This window comes from Miniopterus natalensis, chromosome 2 (genome assembly GCF_054644295.1).
Source record: "Miniopterus natalensis isolate mMinNat1 chromosome 2, mMinNat1.hap1, whole genome shotgun sequence".
In the NCBI taxonomy this organism is placed as follows: Eukaryota; Metazoa; Chordata; class Mammalia; order Chiroptera; family Miniopteridae; genus Miniopterus; species Miniopterus natalensis.
In genome coordinates, this window is record NC_142082.1 from 90925858 (window position 1) to 90950866 (window position 25009).

A 25009-nucleotide genomic window follows, 5' to 3' on the forward strand; every position below is an offset into this window, starting at 1 on the left:
TTACAGAAAAACTTATAAACAGTTATGGCTGTCTAAAATAAAAAGGGTTGCATTAATAACAGTGAGCATCCTGGTAAAGAGTAAATTACTATTTATAATGGTGATGTTAGAGAGATTTCTGTATTGTAAGTTTGATTTATTTTTCTGTAACTCCAAAACTCTATTGTTATGTCTTATGAAAATAAGTAATCTACACTATGTCTAACCAACCTAGAACTGAATACTTTATAACTACATTACCAATAATGTTCTAACAGCTAATTTGCTGATATTAAGTAGAAATTATTTTCATTAGAGGCTTTTCATCCTACTCAATAGACAATTACTAACCACCTATTTGCACAACATAAGAGTAATAGGAATCTATTATATAACACATGCCAGCAACATACAGATGAAATTAGAATAATTTCATTCACAGAAATATAAATAATAGGCTAATTCTCTCCTTCCCACAAGGGACTAGAGAAAGGATACAATTTACCATCTATGCCATCTTCTTTTCATCTCTCCTTTTGCATAGCTCTTTTATTTTCTATACCTGACTACCAGTATTTTTAAATTGATAAAAAAGCCTCTGGATCATATTTCAGAATTTATTGTTTCATTCTATTTTTTCTTAATAAACTGGCAGCAAGTTGAAGAATTATTTATTTCCCCAACACAAAATCCTGTAGCAGTATTAATATAATTCTCCTGATAATATAATTCTCGCTGGTTCAATCCAGCCTCCTCCAACAGCACTTCCAATTGACAACATGGAGATTCAGTGTATAATTTCTTTATATTATCAGTAGGCTGGCAAAACTAATGTGCCATTGAAACAGAAGGACTTTGCCACAAGAAATATTTGAATTACACTTTGACTTTAGAATAGTGTGTAACTTGCTTATTCAAGGAGACTCCTTGCGGTTATCATTTTAGCTCAATATTGACTTCTGAAATTCGGAAATCTTGTACCCAAAATGTTCTGAAGATTTGACATATGTGTGGAGTTGTGAGAATGCATATCCCCTTGGCTAGAAATTGCATGTAGCATTAAGAGACTTTAGTTACTCTTGATAAAATCAGAATAATAATTCTGGCAAAGCCCCTGTTTCTTAATATAAATTTAATTATTCTGTTAAACAGTAATACTGTTTTCCGATAGGGGATACTTTTGTCCAGTGGTTATCAGTAGATGTGTTGCCTAGAGATTTTCAACATCATGTGAAGTATGTAATGAATAAACAATCAAGTTCAAATGTTTTCCTTTTCTGCTTTGTTTCAAGAGTTAGGGAAACTTGCCAGAAGTAGATTTATGTTAACTCCATCTATTCCTTGGTATTTAAAGAGAGAAGTGAAATGGGAAGGATCTCCTCAGTAGGATTGCTAGGAAAATGTGGTCTCTTCTACACTTTTGTCAGCAAGTTAGAATTCTTATTTCATATTTCGTGCAAGTTTTAAATCCATTCAACATTTGTTTTTAATCAACAGTCATTACTCCTTTGTGATTATCAAACTTACATCTTCCTTTGTTTTCTGGTGAAAAAATAGTAATTTTTCACTTCTGATGTAAACTAAATGTGACAAGATCAAATAATGATCTCATGGAGCACAGGGACATGTACTCTGAAAGGAATGAATTGAAGAATATTCCTTCAAACCCAAACAAAATTACTTTCCATTAAAAGGCCCCTCTAAGTTACCAAAGAATAAAATTGAAATATGAACAGGCAATGAGCCAGGTATTAATAAAGAGAAATAAAATAATATAAAAATAAATATCTTCATAATGAGTAAAAAACAGGCTCAATGTGTTCAGTAAATCTAACTAACAAAAGCGGATTTTAGCTGGCAACTTGAAGTTGCTGATGTTTTTTGCAGAGTTCAGATTTCCAAGGTTGATACAGTGCTCCCTCCCACAACTCTGACATGTATATAAACTCTGAGCTCTCCAAAGCCTACTGCCAGTTCTTTTTGTGGACAACTGCAACAAAGAGGCTAAAGATGATTCCTTTCTTACCCATATTTTCTCTACTCTTGCTGGCTGTTGTTAAACCTGCAAATGCCAATGGTCATTATGACAAGATTTTGGCTCATAGCCGTATCAGGGGCCGAGATCAGGGGTAAGTCAGTGGTTATAAACTTTTTTCTACCTCTTATCTTGTTGTATGTACAAGAATACATATTTTTTCTATTTGTTACAAAGTAATAAGAAAAAGAAAAAACTGAGTATTCTGTTATTTTATGTGTGTGTTAAACTTTAAGAATTACTTTCAAAATAACCTATATATTTGCTTTTTATGAAACGTTATATAATTCTAATCTAATTAACATTTAACAAGTCATTTCTTTATGATACCATTTATTTGTGTTTTTATTTCCTTCCAAAAATCTGGAATAAGATTTTCAAAAATTAAAGAATTTGTGGTTAGAGGTTTTCATTATATAAACAGCTTTGAAATACTTCACATGATGTTATGGAAATTTTTATTTAAGTTTTGTATAAAAATTAAATAATGGGTAATGTAACAACGTCTCTGTTTTGAAGCATTTAAGAATGCTTTTAAATTTTAGATTCAGTAAAATTGCAAACAATGTATATTTCTTAGGATAAATTCAACTACGATTTAGCATTTTGAAAGTTTTGTCATAACTGAGTATCTTAACCAACCATTTAGAATTTTTTTGAGAGATCTTGGCATTTCTTCCTATGTCTTAGAGGGATTTTCACAATGCTCAAAAGCTTCTTGTCTTACAGTGCAAATAAGACTTCCATCTTTTTAAGGGAGAAAAACACTTAAAATTTTGGCAAAGGATGTTCTAATCTATTATTCCCATTCAAAGAAATAAATATTCCTTTGTGCAGCCATATTATTTAAGTTAATTTTAGCCTTCATTTTGTTCTGTTATGACTTACCTAGAAAATTGCAGAATATAATGTCTGTGAACATAGTAAAACTTGTATATTTTGTTCTCTCATCTTCCATTGTTCCAGAGAGCCCTAGAGCTTCTCCCACACCCAAAATGAGCAAGAGTTTAGTTTAAAAGGGGTAAATGGATCATTTACAATTAAAAGTAATAATGAGATTATTCACAGTTAAAAGTAATTATGTTAAACTTAATGCTGCTTTTATAATCCTATTAGATTAACTTTTGGAACACTGACATTTTATTCTCAGGAATGTATCATTTCTTCTCTATTTACAATTGATTTTAGCTTTTACAATGATTCAGTAAGATTGAATCAAAATTCAGGTTTGTGCAAGATTAGAATTACCTGTTTGAAAATCAAATCTACATGTTAACTTTTTTTTAACCATCTTACCTGCAGATATTAAAAAAACTAGATGTCATTAGGACATTAACTCTTTTTTTTCTTCTATCTTTCAAGCCCAAATGTCTGTGCCCTTCAACAGATTTTAGGCACCAAAAAGAAATACTTCAGCACTTGTAGGAACTGGTATCAAGGTGCCATCTGTGGAAAGAAAACGTAAGTCTCATCTTTTTTCTTAATGTGCCAGCTCCAAAGACAACACCATGTCTATGCCTTTTCTTGGGCATAACTCCCCCATTTTTCTTGAAAATACTCCCCCAAATTGTGAGCTTTATAAAAAAAAGAATGGATCACATATATGAATGAAGAAATTCTCCCTGCATTTCTCCATATACTAGGGGAATTATGATTCCTGAACCTATGTGTCATAGAGGTCCAAAGGAGGCAAGTCACATGGCAATGTGCTTTGGTATAGAATCATTGTGAGAGGTTAACTGTGTCATTTCTACTCCCTTTTTTCTCTCAGGCAAGTCATTTAACCTTTAAGCCTCAGTTTCCTTAATTTATATTAAAAAAAGGATGGAAGAGCAAAATTATCTGAAATATTAGGGTTTTGGAGGCATAAATTTATGTTTACCTACAGTCGTTTGGAAATTATCTAATGTATGCCAAATGACCACAGAGTTTTTATGAAAGCTAAAGTTGCAAAGAATTTGAATATTTCAACTGAATATTTAATACAGCCATTCTATTCCAAACTAGCAGATTCTCAGGGGACCATAAAGTCCACTACTATAGTTAATATTTCAGTAGCCGGAAAGGCAATTACTCTTTAACTCAGTTATATATTTCACTGATTAACTTAAAATTGGAAAATATTTTTTGTTACTTGATAGACATGCTTATTGGTTTAATCTGTTAATAAATATGAATAGAAAAAATACAATATTGGGCATATAAAGGTAGAGAACTACTCATGTTGTCCAAATTCTTCATTATAAAATTAAGGAGCTGAGTCATAGATAGAATAAGTTACTAACTCAAAAAGATTAGAGATTTTCTCCCTAGTTAGGAAGACAGTGGAAATGACTCCTTGCTTTTTATTAATTTGGACTCCACCTTCAGTGATGAACATCTTAAGAAGCAGTCTCTGAAGAAGGACCTCCTTAGCACATCATCAATAAATGTCAGTTACTCTAAATAATGTGGAAGGATTGAAGGATTGTTAAAAACTTATTCCTAAATTTAAAATATTGGTGCAAATTAAAAATATGAAATCATTTAACCTCTTGGAGTCTTTTTGTTGTTGTTGTTGTTTGTTTGTTTTTTACCTGTGAAATGTGGATTTAATGCTTATAGAGCCTCTGATAGTAAATTGAATTGGACGAATGTGAAATTGCTAAGCAACTAACACAATACCAATTGTCCTCTTATTTTAACTATTTTAAACAAGTGAATATATGCAGATGGGAAAGGGTTTGTGAGTAGATGCCTATTTAAAATGCATAGGACTATTTTTATTTCCAAGTAAGAATCCTGTATTCAAGGCATGTAACCTTAACTGGACTGTACCTGCCATGGTAACCCAGTGCAGGACACCACAAGACATTGCTATCCATTCCCACTCATTGGTTTAATAGATTCTTGACTGATGTTACTTTTTTACCAAGACATTATTCCTGTTAGTTTGCAGACATTTGGTAGACTTGTAACTTATTCACACATTTACAATTACAATTACAAATCAGTAGTGACAATGATCTTAGTTTTGATGCAGGCCAGGCCCCAGCTAGGAGCTCCAAGTCTCTGGATTCAAATATTTTTTATATTTCTGGTTATCATGAGGTATATTTGGAATGCACATTAACTATACAGGAAATGACTTATTCTCTGAAATATTTAAGGTAAATCTCAAACAAATATAAATACCTCGGTGTCAAAAATAAATAAATAACTGATTTCTGGGTTCTAAAAATTTCATGGTAGTACGTGATATGCTTTACTAAGTTTATGTCAAAATGTATTCTATGTAGTTCCCCATTTTAATATTGATTTTCTTCCAATGTGCAGGACTGTGTTATATGAATGTTGCCCTGGTTATATGAGAATGGAAGGAATGAAAGGCTGCCCAGCAGGTAAAATTTCAATTATTGAATTAAATGAGGAACTTGTCTTGTGTGAAGAAAAAGGCTAAGGTAGCTTGTAGAGAAGTCAATTGTGTGTGTGTGTGTGTGTGTGTGTGTGTGTGTGTTTAGCATCATGATAAATACTAACAATACCTTCCATATATTTGCGTTAATCAATAATTTATCATAGCAATAAAATATTAAAACATGCTTTGGAAGCACTGAATGCTGGAAAATGCAACCAAAGCTTAAATTAAATTAGTTCAACTCTCTTTCATGATCAAAAATTTCTTCTACAAAATCCCTTTCTTTGCACTTGTCTAGAAACATGTAGCTGACTACTTGGCAAGGCATTATCTTTTCTAATTGGACAGCTCTGGTTTTATAATGTTCCTCATATTGAAAGTTGGTTTCCTAAAACTGTGCCAACTAGAGAAAAAAAATAGTTCACCTATTTCCTCTTTGAAATGACAGCTATTCTGATATTCAACACCAACCATCACACCATTCCTCCAGCTACCCTCTCTTTCCCAACAGAATCGTTCTTTTCTGGGGGAATTGGGAAGCCAACCTCACTACCTCTAATGCTGCTGACTTTGTATGTCTCACCATCATGGACACCAATCCACAAAAAGCCTCTAGTCCAGTCACCTTTTTTCTGATTGTGATCCCAGACTGAGGTTTACAATTTATGTGGGTCCAACTAACTGAATTTTGTTTAATATAATTGGTTACCATGTCATATCATTAGCTCATATTGAATTTGAAAATCAATTAAAATTGATTAAAGGCCTTGTTTACATGAACACTGTCCAGTTAATTCTTTCTTTCTTTCTTTCTTTCTTTCTTTCTTTCTTTCTTTCTTTCTTTCTTTCTTTCTTTCTTTCTTTCTTTCTTTCTTTCTTTCTTTCTTTCTTTCTTTCTTTTTCTTTCTTCCTTCCTTCCTTCCTTCCTTCCTTCCTTCCTTCCTTCCTTCCTTCCTTCCTTCCTTCCTTCCTTCCTTCCTTCCTTCCTTCCTTCCTTCCTTTCTTCCCTCCCTCCCTCCCTCCCTCCCTCCCTCCCTCCCTCCCTCCCTCCCTCTCTCTCTCCCTCTCTCTCTCTCTCTCTCTCTCTCTCTCTCTCTCTCTCTCTCTCTTTCTCTCTTTCTCTCTTTCTCTCTTTCTTTCTTTTTCTTTCTTCTTTCATCTTTCTTCTCTTTGTTTTTCTTTCTTCTTTCTTTTTCTTCCTTTTTTTTTTTTTTTAAATATATCTTTATTGATTTCAGAGAGAGGAAAGGAGAGGGAGAGAGAGAGAAACATCAATGATGAGAGAGTCATTGATCGGCTGCCTCCTGCATGCCCCCGACTGGGGATCAAGCCCGCAACCCGGGCATGTACCCTGACCAGGAATCGAACTGCAATTGCCTGGATCCTAAGTCGATGCTCAACCGCTGAGCCATGCCCGGCAGGGCGGATTTTTGTTTTCAATTTAAGCATAGAACTTGCATGGAACCCTACTACATTTAACCTGTTAATCTTGACTCATTTTCCTCATCCTGTTGGAGTCTTTTTATTATTTATTATTATTATTATTTTTATCCTCACTTGAGGATATTGTTTTTCCATTATTTTTCAGAGAGAGTGGAAGGGGTGGAGGGAGAGAGAGAGAGATAGAAACACCATGTATAAGAGATGTTGACTGGTTGCCTCCCGAACACACTTGGCCAGGGGCAAGGGATTGAGCCTGCAACCAAGTTACATGTCCTTTGCCGGAATCGAACCTGGGACCCTTTGGCCCGCAAGCCACTGAGAAAACCAGCTAGGACTGTTGGAGTCCTTTTAAATCTTGATTTTATAATTTAATATATTAATTATATCACCTAGCCTTATTATATTCACAAATGTACTAATCATTTATCCAATGCTATTGTCCAAAGTAGACTAATTTTTAAATATGATAGGGTTATAAAAATAAGTTGATCATGGGCGCAAACAGCAGTGTGGTGGTTGCCAGAGGGAAGGGGTTCCTAATATATGGTGATGGAAGAAGATATGACTTTGGGTGGTGGGCATAGTGCAATATACAGATCTTGTAACATAGAACCCCACACCTGAAACCTAATTTTTATATTAACAATTGTCAACCCCAAATTTTAATTTAAAAACAGTTGATTGTATCAACCTTAATGTTGACATTCATATGTTAACTTTTCTTCTGGAAGTTCAAGAGAACTATTCTGGACATGCTAGATACTTTGACCTATTTCCTTCCTGAAATTATGATTAAAAGAAGCAGGTCTATATATTTCTTTTAGTTACTCAAATCTATCAAAATTATATTCATATATGTAACAATAACATACTATTTAGGAATTTTAAGCCAACATGAGAGAAAATATTGCCTTGGCCATGAAATAATCAGAGATATTTATTGATGATTATAATTGAGCTATTATTGACATAGAAGGATCGACACCTAAACAGACTACATGTTAAACCATGAAGATAATTTAAAATTCATTTTTTCTCACAAGAATATACACAAATGGTATATGAAATAATAGTTTTCAATAGTATTTTATTTAGCACTCAAAAGGCAAATTTCATATAAAATTGATGATTCAGAATTTTATTGCTAAAATTATCAGTTTAATGTCTTGGGGAACTTAGTGTAAAGTTTAAATGATTGTGAAATAATCTCCTTGAAATAAAATCCTAAATTCTTATTCACTTCTTTATTATTTCAGTTATGCCTATTGATAATGTTTATGGTACTTTGGGCATTGTGGGAGCCACCACAACACAGCGCTATTCTGATGTCTCAAAACTGAGAGAAGAGATCGAAGGAAAAGGATCATTCACTTACTTTGCACCGAGTAATGAGGCTTGGGACAACTTGGATTCTGTAATTCATTATTACTTTTTTTAAATAGAATTATTTTTGTTGTCATTATTATTTTATTTAATTGCTTTATTAACTTGGAAATTAATAGAAGTATATATCTTTCTATTGTACATATATCAAGATACATAAAATAATGAGTTATTGAGGATAAGGAGTAAATTATTCTAATATACCATAAATGAAATAACTCCCCAGCAATCTCATAGCTTAATAAAGAAAAGACAAACCAAAAGTGGACTGAAGAAGCACTTATTATTCTATTTTACTCCTTTCCTCTGTCTTTTTTAGTTGTGAGAAAATATATGTAATTTTAATTGACATATCTAATAGAAAGGTAAGTTAAGAAGCCTAGTGAAATTTGAAATTTATTGTAATATGAAATAGATATACTTTATTATTTTAATTATATGTAAATACATATGGTCATTCAGAGATTCACAAATTTATAAACATGTGTATGAATATTTAAGTGAAGTGCTATAAACAATGCATTTGATTTTCAGGCATTTTGTGACTAGTCTGATTTACACACACCAAATTATGGCTCAATTTCCAAATCTGTAAAACTGGTATAGAAATCTATTTCTACTTTCTATTTGATGAATTGATAATTGTGACTAGAACTGAAAAATTTTGGGTAAAACTTAGGCAGATTCTTCTTGCCACATTAACTGTGTGATTAATTGCTTGCAACGTAGAACTCTCTCTTCTGGTTGTCTTTAACAACATCTCTAACTATCTTTCTTTTGCTGACTCCTCTTCTTCCTTGCCTGAAGGAAGGGTTTTACTAAAGTTTGTGCAGGAGCAGACTTTGTTTTTTATATACACGTCTGATGACCTCAGCTATCACTTTAGTGCAAATAACCATGGAATCTGTGTTTCTTGCACTTGCTCTTTTTGGAACTCCAGGAGAATATTTCTAATATCCATCTTAATATTGCTCCTTGGATACATATTTTGTATCTTTAAACAAAGGAATCTACAACATATGCCACATTCTTTCTCTCCATAAACAATTGTTTTTCTCTGGCTTTTTTCCATAATTGGCAGTAGCAATCTCAGTGTTCAGACTTGAAAATTGTAAATCATCCTTACCTCCTCTCTCTCCAATTCTTACAAACTACTTAGTCACCCATATACCATGTTTCATACTCTTAATACTCTCATTTCTGCTGTGCATTACAATCATATTAACCTTCTTAGGGCCCACTATGATTATTATAATCCAATGCCACAAAATCTTCAGTGGCTTCTCATTTTAATTTATAATTTACTCAGGCATTAAAATCTTACGTTATTGTTTCACATACTTTTCTAATTTTTTTTCTTAATATTATCTGAGAAACACAAAGTATGTGCTAACCCCACTGGACAACTTCTGCTCTCCTAATAGTCATCTGTGTCAGCAACTGGACTCAGAATGATCATTACACCATTTCTATCCTGTTTACCCTTCAAAGCCTATCTGTGAACCTTGAAAAGATGACTTTCCTTTGATCCCTGAAATAAATTTTCCTCCTTCTGTCCTCTTTCTTACTGTATTTATTTTTGTGTGCTGTTACGTGATAGGTACCTTAAATGTAGAGACTTCCCCTTAGCATCGTGTATACCATGATATGATATATGGTTTGGAATAAATAAAAAGGTATAGAATGCTTGAATTCTTCAATTTGTTCTTTCAATTTGTTTGTATGCTTTTTAATTTATCTTTATTGGTGAAAGAATTACAGATGTCCCTTTTTTCCCCCATTGACCTCTTCTACCCCATACCCTCCCCCTGCCCCAGGCCTTCACTACACTATTGTCTATGTACATAGGTTATGCATATAAATACTTTGGTTAATAAACATAAAATCTTTTTTTAAATTCAAATATTGTATACAAATATATTTTTTGTTTTCTTACTCAAAATAATTTAAATATCTGATAATTGTATATCCCCATAAGCCTTTACTTTATATCAAGATTGTTACTTCATCGATATATGCATTATAATTTTGTTTTGTCTTTAAAAATGCTCAAGCACTCTACCAAATTCAGGACCTTAACTGAGTACCTGTACTTACAAAATTCCTTAATTAGTTAAAATAAAAAATAAGTTATTTGTATCAGTTTTGGTTGCCCAGCTAGACAATACAGTGAGAAAGTAATCAGAGGAGAGATAGTGTAATTATAAGAATATTAAACTATAATTTTAATTTTTCCTAGGATATTCGTAGAGGTTTGGAGAGCAATGTAAATGTTGAATTGTTGAATGCTTTACATAGCCATATGGTTAATAAGAGAATGTTAACCAAGGACTTAAAAAATGGCATGATTGTTCCTTCGATGTATAACAATTTGGGGCTTTTCATTAACCATTATCCTAATGGGGTAAGTTTCACTAGTAAACATTACATTTCTAAGTAATGTGCCCTTAATTTTTCTGTACTATTTATATAATGTTCACAGAGCTAATAAAAGTTAGTAAATATAAGTGCCATATCATGATTTTGCCCATGTTTAGGGCAGGTACATTACTGATTCAGTGACTGAGTTCTACTAAACAGTGATTGTGAGGAATCAATTAAATTAATAGCAGACTTAGATGTTCTAAAAAATGACATTTTAGTGGTTGATGAGTTTAAAAAAATAGCAGAGAAAAATAATAAGAATTTACCAGAGAAGTATTAAAGAATAATCAGAGAATTAGAATTCCTTTACTCAGCCTCTGACTACTATACTATAGGTTTATGTTCTTGTGTATTTAGATAAGAGTCTGTGAAACTTACAAGTTCATAGGGCTCTTGCAAGAGTCAAATTTTCAGGGTCAAAAAGGGTCACTGATGAGGCAATATTTAGGACATTATTAGAATCAAATTGATTATATTTATGCAATAATTATAGCTCTCAGAACTTATTTTAGGATTATTTAGACATTTTATATAAGTTATTGCCCTACATTAGAAATAATTGATTACTATCTCTTTAAAAGAAAGAAAAGTATCAAAGCAATAATTAAATGAAAAAATGCTTTTGTCTTGTTTTGTGATATATTAAGCATATCTGTACTTGAGTTCTCTACTGGCTCTGTTTTCTCTTATTCCTTTTTTTATACATAGCAATATGTAAGCCTTCATTCTCAGCCTTTATAGTCAGAATGTCACTTTCTTCATGTTAATTTTCTTAGTATAAATTAAAAATAGTCAATGAGCTTTCTGTCTCAGTGGTCAATGGGTAGCTCTGATTCCTGCACTTTGATTTTCCCAAATAATTATAGGTTGTCACTGTTAACTGCGCTAGAATCATCCATGGGAACCAGATTGCAACAAATGGTGTTGTACATGTCATTGACCGTGTCCTTACCCAAATTGGTAGCTCAATTCAAGACTTCATTGAAGCAGAAGATGATCTCTCATCTTTTAGGGTAAGAATAAGAAGTAACAGTAGATTGTATTGGATCATTGATATTCCTTCTCTTTCTCTGTCAGAATCTAAAAACAATAAAAATGTTGTTAAACAAATCTGGCAGAAATGTAACAAATATATTTCTTGAAGTGAAAAGGTTTTCATTTCACATAGAATAAATCATCTCATATGAAATAATATTTATATGAGCAACATAAATAAAAATAGTTACCTGACTGTAGTATATTTAGTACATTTAGAATTTGTCCATCTCAGTTATTATATGTACTGCTGGATAGTGCTACAAACAAACAATGGCAGAATTGTCATTTTTAAAAACTTAGTTGAAGAAAGTTGGAAATGACATGGTGTACCAAAAAGTACTATAATGTCTTGAACATATAACAAGAGCAAACTTTTATAGTGTTCTATAGAATGAGCTTATTCATGTCAGCTTAGGCTAAGTGTGCTGTAATTTTCTTTTGGATTTATACTTTGCAAGCCTCTGAAAAGCACATTTGTGTTTTAGGCAGCAGCCATCACATCTGATATATTGGAAGCCCTTGGAAGAGATGGTCACTTCACACTCTTTGCTCCCACCAATGAGGCCTTTGAGAAACTTCCACGAGGTGTCTTAGAAAGGATTATGGGAGACAAAGTGGCTTCTGAAGGTACAAAAATGTTTTCCTATATGAAAAACTTTCCAGAATTTCAAGAAGAAAATAAAATAAAAAAGAGATTGCCATGCCAATATTAGCTTTGATAAGCAAAGACAAAGAAAAACTTTTTTGAAGCGAACCATAAAAATCTTAAAAAGCAGTCTTTGAAAACATATGCAGAGTAATTAAATAATAACTAAAGTAGTTAAAATAATAATATTCTAAAGATTACACTTTTGTACTGCTTTCAAGTAAACAGCAATATTAGAAAGAATCAGCAAGTACTGAAAAAATATGAAACCATCAAATTTTAATATTACATACATATTATGAAATGTTCTTAATTCTAAATTTATGCTAAAAGATATAATTGAGTTGAGAAAATTACATGGTTCTCTTGGGCCATTACTTAGTGATGTACAAAATTTGGCTTCTTTCCAGTCTCCCTTTCTATTTTCAAATACATTTTACACTGTGACTACTACATTCCAAAATACATTTAACTGATTTAAGATGAGAATTTTAAAGATGCAGATATCGATATAATATAGTTGAAGCATCGATCCCTTGAGATGCCCTTCAAGAAATCTTCTTTAGCTACTTTCTAGATGTTGTCTTTAGGGAACCTTCTGTCTTGTCTTCAGCCTCTACTGCTTTACAAATTAGGTACAGCTATTCTGTTATGTGTGCCTAATGCAAGGTACTGCTTGGGTGTTTTGGGATAGGTATCAGTTAACAACTTTACAGGCTTTCTGAATGGAACAATTTTATTTTTGGCTTTCACATCAGAAATAACTTTCTTATGATAGTGGGAACTTGATCTAACACATTTTGTTAGCATACACAAATCATTTCATGCAACTGATCCTAATTCCTACTGAGCTGAGTTTTGTCTATTGTATAGCCAATGAAAAAAACATTCCAAGAACTTAAACAGATTTTGAAAACATTTGATGGATCCTTAGATAAGATATATGTATTATATTTCTTAGGAATAGTTAGTTTCACAGTGAAACAAGTTTTTTTAAAGGGTCAAATTCTATTTCTCTTGATATAAATACTTTCTCTTTTTATTTTGTCCTCCAGCTCTCATGAAGTATCACATTTTAAACACTCTCCAGTGTTCTGAGGCTATTATGGGAGGAGCAGTCTTTGAGACTCTGGAAGGAAACACAATTGAAATAGGATGTGATGGTGACAGCATAACAGTAAATGGAATCAAAATGGTGAACAAAAAAGATATTGTGACAAATAATGGTGTTATTCATTTAATTGATCAGGTCTTAATTCCTGATTCTGGTGAGTAACAGTTTTATATTTTTCTACTCACTATTGTTAACAATTATGATGCTTCAAGAGTAAGTCCATGAAAGACAAGTGTGTAGTATAAGTGATGGCATGTGAAACACAAACACAAAATAAATAACGAGTGAACTGAGTGTTAAATAGTTAACCTGTGGAGTCATGGGCACTCCATGCATGGAAATTTTCCAAGATTTCTAATACCTAATATTTATAAAGGTTCTTACAGTGTCGAAGGTTTCTTAAAAACACAAGGAAACATATAACTAAATGGTCATCTTTGAATAAATAAAAGAGCTATGGCACTCGCAAGAGTAGAGTCTAGAGGTGAGTAATAGTGTATTAAAGAAAATTGAAAGAAGAAAGAAATATATTTTCCTTCTGAAATGTTTTGATGTTATTAATCCCCAAAAAGGGAAGCCAAAATTCTTACTAGAGAAAGGCAGGATGTCTTATTACATTGTCAATGCAGCAAATAGCTTATGGAAAACAGTCAATAATTGATTTACTGATTTCATGATGATGATGATAACACTGATGACATTTTGGGAATGGTGATGGTTTATTTTACAGCCAAACAAGTTATTGAGCTGGCTGGAAATCAGCAAACCACTTTCACAGACCTCATGGCCCAATTAGGTTTGGCCTCAGCTCTGAGGCCAGATGGAGAATACACTTTGCTGGCACCTGTGAATAATGCATTTTCTGGTATGTACTACTGGACAATGTCATTCCTGCTCTTCAGCCTTCAGCCCACCCACACCATTTTTATTCACCAGGATTGTTTGCAATAAGAAATAATACATATTTTACAAGTTGTTGATTAGGTTTTATATTAGCTACCCATACAGTGTGTTAGCACTTCATAGCCTCTATTAAAATGTCCTTTATTTCAGTTTATTATAATAGGTAATAGCATACAAGGAGTGAAAGTTTGTGCTAAGGGGTATTCAGTTATTGTCTGAATATAACCATATTACCAGCACACATAATGGGTCTTAAGAAAAATAAATTTGATTTTATTATTTAATACCAATGTAATATTTAGGAATAAACAGGTACATTTTGTATCTCAGAATTTGACAGTAACATGTTACATTATAAATAAATAAAAACAAGAGAATATCATACACTTCTATATTATGGTGTAAACTATTTTACTTAGTAGCTGCTATTCAGTGACAGTGTTTAGATTAGTGTAACCTGCCACTTTTTCCAGAAAAGTGATTTTATAAAGACATTTAAATTGTTAGGCACAATTTAATAATTATAAAAACAAATAAGTGCCACCTGTTTTACAATTTTACAAGTACCAAATTGTGACATAGAAATTATTAGTTAAAAAATTCAAATTCCTAGAAATGTTTATCTTCTTTGTAATAATATCCATATGTGTTAATATTAACCCACTTTTAAGATGCTGTGTGCTTTGATTTTTCTCTTCAGTAATAAAGGTAAATTTACATGTGATTCATCAGAGTCTTTCATGTGACTGATTGATGTGATCAAATTCTTGGAAAAATTGTTGGCCAGCATTAGAGTTTAACTTTTGCCAATGACCACATAAAACTATGTAGCCCTCACAGTAATGAAATCCATTGTTTGGACTGCTTGGAATCATGTTATAGTCACTTGATGGAATAACTCATAGAGCTTCTACTGGTGCATAAAATTCATTGCCTTTAATTGAGCATTTAATTGAGTCACATATGATATGAGTATAGAATCCATAATATCAACAATAAGAATTATTCGTTTTCATTATTTTCTCTTACTAGGAGAAACTTTAATGCTTTCTAAATAAAATCGTCATTTTTTCTTTAAAAATTTATTTATAGGTGATACTCTGAGCATGGATCAGCGCCTTCTTAAATTAATTCTGCAGAATCACATATTGAAAGTAAAAGTTGGCCTTAATGAGCTTTACAATGGACAAAAACTTGAGACCATTGGAGGCAAACAGCTCAGAGTCTTTGTGTATCGAACAGTAAGTGAATAAATCAATATAAAGTACCTACATTGGCTTAAATGTCAAATGACAAGCACTTGTCAAAAGACGTTGCTACAACAAATGTTTCCCAGAATTTTATTTATGCAATTTTAACAATAAATATACATCAGAAGATTAGGGAATGCCTGGCCAGTGTGACTAAGTTGTTTGGAACATCAACCTGTACACAAAAAGGTGGCAGATTGATTAGTGGTCAGGGCACATACCCACGTTGCAGGTTTGATCCCTGATAGGAGCGTGTGGGGGAGCCAACCAATTGATACTTCTTTCTCACATTGATGTTTCTCTCTCTCCCTTCCTCTTTCTAAATATCAATAATAATAAAAAAAAATCTCAGGGATCTGAGTAACATGTGTGAAGACAGAAAGTTACACAAAAAGTGCTGTGTTAATTCTTAAAATTTGCATTTGTTTAATTATAAATAACTTTATATTCTAAAACATTAGTTATTTTGATCCCAGAAATCACTAAAATTTCTCTAAAATAAGCTTTCATTATTATTTTACTTAATTTTAGTTGGTATACAAATTAGTTTCATATATATATAATTTCATATATATATAATTTATTTTTAAATTAAATTTAATTGGGCAACATTGGTTAATACGATTATATAGGTTTCAAGTGTACAATTTTATGATAAATCATCTGTATTGTATTGTGTGCCCATCACCCAAAGTCAAATCTTCTTCTGTCACCATATACTTGACCCCTTTTACCATTTATTACCCCCATCTCCATTCCCTCTGGTAACCGCTCTACAGTTGCCTGTGTCTACAAGTTTTTGTTTGTTTTACTTGTTTGTTCATTAGTTGCTTTCAGTTTTGTATCCTACATATGAGTGAAATCATATGGTTCTTGACTTTGTCTGACTTATTTTGCTTAGCATGATATTATCAGGATCCATCCATGTTGTCACATGGCAATTTTTAATCTTTTCTTATGTCTGAGTAGTATTCCATTGTATATATATATCACATTTTCTTTATTCAATCATCTATTGAAGGACACTATGGTTGTTTCTTGGCCACTGTGAATAATACTGTAGTGAACATAGGGGTGAATATATTTGGGTTAGATACACAGAAGGGAGGTTTCTGGGTCACATGATAACTCTATTCTTAATATTTGAGTTTTTTATAATAGCTATTCTGACTGGTCTGAGGTGGTATCTCATTGTGTTTTTGACTTGCATTTGCTTGATGATTAGTGATGTTATACATTTTTTCATCTGTCTGCTGGTCATTTGTTGGTTGGTTTATAGAGTCTGTTACAGTTTACAAGATCACTTTTATACATAATCAAATATGTAGAATGATCTTTTACTGTAAGATAACAATTCAGCAACTGAATATCTTCAGAATGACTTTCAAGATAAACTTTCATAATCATAGAAATATTTTTGAATTCTATAAAATGGGTCTAATGTACTTTATCTGAGGAAAATATTTTAGAAAATATTGCTTATCAAAATCACAGTGCAACTAGTGGTATTGTTCAGTTTCTGTCCAGGAAACACATGCAGATATAGCTAAAATATTTCACAGAAAGTCAAGCATTATCTAGAACTGAATGTGACACAGCATCTGCTCATCATAGTTCCACAATTCCAAGATAAACATTTTAAAGGATGCAGATAATGGGCTGAACCCTAAATTATACATATACCTTTATTTGTTTAAAAATGCTGTAACTAAATCAATAATTTCATTTATAATTGATGGGATCTTACAGTTAAAATATAGAAACTATTTCTGAAGATCACAAGAGGCACTGATATCAAGAAACTTTACTGTTAAGGAAGGTCCTAAAGAGATAAAGTTTCCTAAGAAGGTTGGAAAAATGGTTGGACCATGAAGAGGAATGGTAGAAAATGTAGAAATGGAATTTTATGGAACTTTTGTAACTTACTCACAAAACTACCTGCCTGATACCTAGGGTAGCTTGACTAGTAGGAGAAAATCTGGTTGAATAAGAAGGATGATGTCAGATTGTGCAAAGTATTAAAAACAGAGGAGAGAAGCTGTTTCCTCTGGTCATAGAGATCAGGCTACCTTTTAGAAGAGTCAACCTAAAAATCTAATTATGCAATTATTTCCACATAGGAAATTTCAAATAAGGAAATGGAGAGCTGTATCTTTTTTTTCTTTGCTAGGCTGTCTGCATTGAAAATTCCTGCATGGTGAGAGGAAGCAAACAAGGGAGAAATGGTGCCATTCACATATTCCGTGAAATCATAAAACCAGCAGAGAAATCCCTCCATGAAAAGTTAAAACAAGATAAACGCTTCAGGTAAACTTAATTTAGTTTCACCTCCACAAAAGAATGAGAGCTATTGGCATATTTTTGTTTCACAGTTAATATTCCAAAAGACATTCAATATTCAGTATTGCTGAGCATAGAATTTAGAACAAGAAGTCTATGAAATGTTTCCAAAATTAAAATATATCCTTAACATTATTTTGCTTCCTGGTGCACCATAATATAATTTGGTGAAAAAAACAACCTTATAAACTGAACTACTCTTTGCAAGTTTTTTTGTCATTACATTTATAATATATAATAGTAAAGGTTATTTTGTAGAATATTAAATGAAAAAACATGCTTCTTATTTGCTATAAAGTGTGACCTTGTCAAATTTTATAGGAGAAAATTTAAAAATCATATGTACATTTAAATAATTTCCCCATGATAAAACTTTCTTTACAGGTAAGTTGCATTTGAAACAAATGAAAATGTATGAACATTTTCTCATGCTTCCTGCAATACATGAATTATATTTTACTTCATGCACTGTGGGCAAGCATACTATACCTAAATCTAAATCTAACAAATAAACATATGTATTTTCTGTTTAGTATCTTCCTCAGCCTTCTAGAAGCTGCAGACTTGAAAGAGCTCCTGACACAACCTGGGGATTGGACTTTATTTGTTCCAACCAATGATGCCTTTAAGGGAATGACTAATGAAGAAAAGGAAATTCTGATTCGTAAGTAGAAGTGGATACTGGGTAGTTGCCCTTTGATATCAGGATCTCAGTTTTTCCTCAAGAGTTTCTGCCCAGACATCAGCCTCAAAAATGTATCCTTTTTAAAAATTCTTATCTAGCCTTAGTTTCCTTTATTTCCACTTAAGATGTGTGGAGGGTGACTAATTAATTTTTGTGTGTGTGTGTGTTTTTTCCAGAGAGAGGAAGGGAGAGGGAGAGAGAGAAACATCAATGATGAGAATCATTGATTGGCTGCCTTCTGCATGCCCCGTGCTGGGGATCGAACCCACAACCCAGGCATGTGCCCTGACCAGGAATCCTACTGTGACCTCCTGGTTCATAGGTCAATGCTCAACCACTGAGCCAAGCTGGCAGGGCTCATTAATGTTCTTAATTAACTGCTTACTGTCATGTTTTGGGGCCAGATGTTCACTTATTTATCAATAACAACTTGAGAGAACAATAACAGGAGAAATTACAGTGTGGAAAAATAAAGACAAATATTTTTCTCTTTAGTCTTCATAGTATCAAAATGCCAAAACAAGATGACATGTTATTAAATAAATATACATTTTTCCCTCTAGGCAACAAAAATGCTCTTCAAAACATTATCCTTTATCACCTGACACCAGGAGTTTTCATTGGAAAGGGTTTTGAATCTGGTGTTACTAACATTCTAAAGACCACGCAAGGGAGCAAAATTTATCTGAAAGGAGTAAGTTCTCTGGAATGAATTTATGAGAGTGTTCAGTCATCATTTATTTATTGTAATGTTAATTTTACATTAAATTTCTCATTGACATTGTCCCTTGTTTTGACAGGTAAATGACACACTTCTTGTAAATGAATTGAAATCAAAAGAATCTGACATCATGACAACAAATGGTGTCATTCATGTTGTAGATAAGCTTCTCTATCCAGCAGGTTGGTAATTATTGAATTCATTAATACACTAAATCTTTTTTTTATAGAAACCTAGATTTCTATTTTACACATTCTTGCTAACATTTACTTAATATTCCTCTTCATAGACACACCTATTGGAAGTGATCAGCTGCTGGAAATACTTAATAAACTGATCAAATATATCCAAATTAAGGTACAGAATATTATTGGATTTATTAATAATGTATTGAACATAATAGACTATAAACGTGTACATTAATGAGTAGATGGACACTAGGCTTGGATTGCTCTCTGTTTATTATGTATCACTGGCCTACCTTTAAAGAAATTACATAAATTCTTTACGGTTTTATTCAACAAATATCCATTAAAATCTATTTGGGGCCCAGCAGTATATTAAGTGTTATGTGAAATATTAAGTTGAATCAGGTATGGCTCTTCATTCAAAAAGCTTACAGTCCAATAGGGCAGATAAGACACAGACATAAAAAAAAAAAAACTATAATTTTTCTATCCTCAAATGTCTTTGCTACTGAATATAAAAAAAAGTAGTTAGTTGTAAAAAGTTGTCATTAATCACAATAGTTAAAGGCAAAGGAATATTTTCCTTCTTTATTATTATAGGGTCAAAGTGTCAGAAAACACATGAGATATTACTTTATAAATCTATTTAACTTTGGATTAACTATTCTATAATTTTCAAGACTGAGTAAAAAATCCATAATTTTTAAGCCATCTGCCTCATAGCAGGAAATTAGGTGATTCATACGAAGACTTCATATCTGTTAAGTGTTAATGATAACTTCACTTTACTTTAGTAAGAATTACAGTGGTACCATGATTTTGTTAATACAACTAGTCTTAGTTTCATGTTACTAAGTATACATTTCATGTTACTACATTTCATGTTACTAAGTATAAACATTTATTTTCAGTTTGTTCATGGTAGCACCTTCAAAGAAATCCCCATGACTGTCTACAGTAAGTACATAATGAATATTTGTCATATACAAGTGGCAAAACTTAAAAAAGCTAATAATACTATTTTTTTTTTTTGTATTTACAAACAGAGACTACTGATAATCTGGTATTTAGAGCTCTAAACAATGGCAAATGTAATCCCATTTGAACTAGGGCTTGAGGTCAGAATGAGACCTCTCAGCCTTAGCCATAACCTGCAACTTGAAGAAACCACTCTCCCACTCATCCAACAAGATATAAGAATAGCAGTAACATATAATAGCTAGCATGGCAAAGATGCAGAAAAAAAAAAAGAGATACAAACCTAAAAGGGAAGAGATAGGTAAAAGGCATTCCAGAGCTATCTGAAAATTCAGATGTGTGGACACAGAAAAAGCATTCCCAAAGGATTTATCACTCATGCTGCTTTCCAGCCCTCAGCCATCTAAAGGCAGGGTGCCAAAGAATCTTAATCTTTATGACTTGGTGGTTAAAAAACTCTCCATCCAAAACTGTACAAAGAAATAAAAACTTTGCCAGGTGATAAATGTAAAGTTTCTAGATCCCAATGTTCTTTTATCCCTGATTCTACCAGATTATCAAAATTAAACCTTTACTATTTAACAGTGGTAAAGGATATGCCATTCTCATAAACATAACTTGCGTATTTCTTTTTCAATGTGACTTTTGTTCCTTTGTATTTTTTCTTTTTTTCTTATAGCTTTCAAAGCAAAAATTCTTTTCATTTTGTTTTGACTCTACAGTTAATCACTCAAACTGTAATAGTAGCTAAAGCATTACTTCAATTCCCACACTTATCCTGAATTGAAAATTATTCTGTTTCATACCATGAGCATCTGTTACTTAATTAAGAAAATTTTTCTTAAGATTTACACTGGGTATGGACAAGAAGTAAAGACAATGTAAGGAGCAAAACAAAATGTCTGCTGCTCTTACTGATTTCAATTATGTAATAATAACATATGCAAACCCTGTATCAGGACAGCTCAGCATTGTTTTAAAAATTCAGCTGAAATAATTTTGATTAAACATGGTTAAATTTCAGTATGGAAGTGTACAATATTTTAAAGATATATTTTGTAAGAAATTAAGAATCCTTATGGGCTCTATTCATCAAAAATGTTATGTCATCTTTCTCACTAAAGATGTGTATCTGTAATTTTTTTTTTTTTTTTTACTTTTCCTACTTTATCCATAATAAGTTCACCACTTTCCATATATGCCAATGCAATATTTTTCTTACAATGAGCCAGTGTCTATTTTTTTATTTTCCTCTACTGAAATTAGATCTTCACTCACAGAGAATGTTATACTTATAAATTATGCAAGTCAAGTCTAGTGAATCTCACCTTCCTACTCAGAGCTCTTGAAACAGCTCTGAGGTTTACATTCTGGTGTCAAATGTTTCTTTAACTCCTCTTTGACATCAGATGGGTAGACTATTATTTAGAAGTATAATTCAAATACAGATAGAAACTAATTAAACCAAAGATTTCATTTATATGTTTCTTTATTGACTACAAAATTTCTTTAATATCCTTGCTACATATTGTTCCTGTCCCCAAAATACCATACATCTAAATTTGGGGAGGGGATGCTGTTTAGCAGTTTTGTCAAATATGTAACATTTGAGGTAAAGAGGAATAAAATCAGTATTTAATTCTCGGACGGTGACCTGTTGAAACTATTTATCTTCAGAAAAGCATGACTGAAACAAAACTAACAATCAACTGAACACCCTAAACTTCAAGCTCCTTAATATGAAGTAAAAATTTAAGATAAAAATAATTAACTCATTTTGATGATAGCAGTGGATTTGACCCTCATGGAAAGATTTCTCTATGATAGGACCACCTTTGAAACCAATAATTGGACACAAAGATTTATTATACTTTAGAGCTTTATAATTTGAGACCTCAAGATATAAAGTCTGATATGACTAAAACATGGTCACAATTAAGGCCTAGAACCCATCTTAATTCAAAAGCTGATACAGCTAAAAGTCTCAGGAACCTGAGGTGAGAATGTTACAGAAACCCAAACTGTGCTAACACCTCACCTTTAAAGTGTCAATACAATCCATTATGATTGCACTGGTAGCTTTAGTGCAGCCTGTTATCTAATGGAGCCATCTTTTAAGGAAAATAATTAGAAGTGACAAAAAGCCAGTAACTGCTTTTATGGCTCTAGAGGCTCATCCTTAATTAATCTGTACAACCAAAAGCCAACCAAATAGTTGGCTACTATCTTAAACACATTTTGCACATTATTATCTTAGTTGGGTGGATGACATACATTCAAAATATATACTTTTAAATTTAAAAGAAAAAAAGATGATGATGATAAGGATAAAAATCAATGACATTGTAGCCTGTAACTTAAATATTGATCATATAATGTTTGTTGCATAGAGCTCATATCTGGCTGGCTGAGATTTATTTTTACTTTTAAGTATACCAAACTCTTTTTCATATTCCCTCTGAAAGTCACTGTTATAAAATGCATGAAAATATTTTGAGTCCTTTTCTATTATTTTTTTCTAATTGAGGAAGAATTCAACAATGCAATTTGAGATATTATTAATTGCATGGAATTAATCGTGTTTATTTGTCTTCTGTTGCTATGCAGCCAATATTTTCAAGAAGTACAAAAGAAGGTAAAGAGCTTTAGTGGTGCAGTTCAAAATTATAGATTTCTAGATAGAACTCCTCACTTAGTAAGTCTATATTTCACTGGAACAAATTCAAGTCCCTGGACTTCAGAGTTCAACATCTGGCCATGAGAATATACTACTAGATAATGTACCATGAATATTCCCTGCATCAACTCCCTGAACATATTGCCATATCTGATACCTCCATACCCAGCAAAAACAAATCAAACAAAATAAACCAAAAAAACCCGATTTTGTTCAGCTTGTTTTTATGTCAACATCATTTATGTTCCACTTTCTATACTTTCAGCAACTAAAATTATAACCAAAGTTGTAGAACCAAAAATTAAAGTGATTGAAGGCAGTCTTCAGCCTATTATCAAAACTGAAGGTAAAAATCAATGTTATACATGTTTCCTTTTATTGTGAAAAAATTCCATATAATAGACTGAATGTATCTACATTCTTTTTGAAACTAACATGCTAAATATTTCTATACCAATGGCATGCTTATGCTTATCTTACTGAAGAATACGGAATGCAAATTATTTCACAGAGTAGATTGTTCAGTCCTAATACTTTCAGTACATTTGCTTGTTCTGTGCTGAGAAAACACAGTAGTTTCAAATGAACCTAACTGGCTATTGCGTTAGCACTAAATAAATAAATAAATAAATCCTGAGCATTTTTACTGCAGTTAGATTCCTTTGGAGAATATACTGTTTTTTGTCGTTTCATTTCCAATCTCCCCACATGGATCTCTTTTATACTGTTACAAGAAACTCAAAAAGTTCAGGTATTTTTCATCACAGAACTTAAGAGAGTACAGAAATTGTACATTGATGAAAGCTTTTAAAATTACAGCCACACATGATATATTTTGAAATTAGATAACCAGAAACAGAAGAAGGAATAATAGCTGGTGCACCAAGCAAGTCAAATCTTAGAAACCTTAGTTCTAGCCATGAACTTATATATATGAGAACATATATATTCTTGTAGACATTATATATGTGTGTGTGTATTTATTTATATATGAGTTAAACATGTCTTGATGTTTCAGACTAGAACATTAAACAGTTTTCTTTCTATCCCTACTGTCTATGTTAGCCAACTTCAACATCCTTGCACCACCTTCATTTCATGTATGTTAATTATTACTAAGAGTCAGACATCAATAAATTTTATTTCCATGCTTAAACATCTTCATGTGACAAATGCTTATTTTGGCAGCCATTTATAATTGTCCTGCTCTAAAATGTGACTGATATTTCCTTCTCATTATTTGCACTTTTGCAGATTTATTGATGATTCTTGAATTCTCACTAAATAGATTGGACTCCAAGGCACAATTTTGAGAGGTTTCTTATTTTAAAAAAGGATGCTTAACCAAATTTCAGAATTAAGGCTAAATCAACAGAAATTCATTTCAGCACATACTTAATGAGCATTTCTTGTGCTGGTTACTCTCCTAGATGCTGGAAATAAATATGAAAAAGAAAAGTTTTTTATGAAAAATCTTGCCTTCATAGAGCTTAACTATAGAGGATATTTCTAAAATATCAGTTTAGGCTCCTTTAAAGAAATGCCAATTCAGATAATTTATTAACTCATTTTCTATACTTAAATGCTTTAAGTACTTTCCTTTTGAAATATCTACACCTTAAAAACCTGGCCTTATGTTTTGATACTAAATATCCCTTAGCCCCATAGATGGAATATCATGGTGTGAAATATTTATTGTTTAAAAGAACTATACTTTTATTTTCCCGATTTTAATTTGTTCTAGCCTATTTAATTCTGGGTAATTGACAATTTCTGGACAAGCAAATAAATCCCTTCAAAGATAAGCA

At 32.1% G+C, this 25009-nt stretch overlaps 1 protein-coding gene across 5 annotated transcripts in view; it reads left to right on the plus strand.

Moving 5' to 3' along the window:
• Positions 1-1944: 1944 nt before the first annotated feature.
• The window catches only part of POSTN (periostin), a 32781-nt gene continuing 9716 nt past the window's right edge, over positions 1945-25009 (plus strand). For 3 of the 5 annotated variants that reach the window (XM_016218754.2, XM_016218756.2, XM_016218757.2), the window contains exons 1-17: positions 1945-2108; positions 3377-3475; positions 5330-5394; positions 8111-8268; positions 10477-10641; positions 11528-11674; positions 12185-12326; positions 13401-13613; positions 14190-14324; positions 15455-15603; positions 17783-17919; positions 18486-18616; positions 19201-19331; positions 19438-19540; positions 19648-19715; positions 20458-20503; positions 23467-23547. In XM_016218754.2, the coding sequence (XP_016074240.1) occupies positions 1990-2108; positions 3377-3475; positions 5330-5394; positions 8111-8268; positions 10477-10641; positions 11528-11674; positions 12185-12326; positions 13401-13613; positions 14190-14324; positions 15455-15603; positions 17783-17919; positions 18486-18616; positions 19201-19331; positions 19438-19540; positions 19648-19715; positions 20458-20503; positions 23467-23547 (2089 nt within the window). In that variant the 5' untranslated portion in view covers positions 1945-1989. The remainder of the gene's footprint in view (positions 2109-3376; positions 3476-5329; positions 5395-8110; positions 8269-10476; positions 10642-11527; positions 11675-12184; positions 12327-13400; positions 13614-14189; positions 14325-15454; positions 15604-17782; positions 17920-18485; positions 18617-19200; positions 19332-19437; positions 19541-19647; positions 19716-20457; positions 20504-23466; positions 23548-25009) is intronic. The other 2 variants (XM_016218755.2, XM_016218758.2) reach the window with 1 other exon arrangement.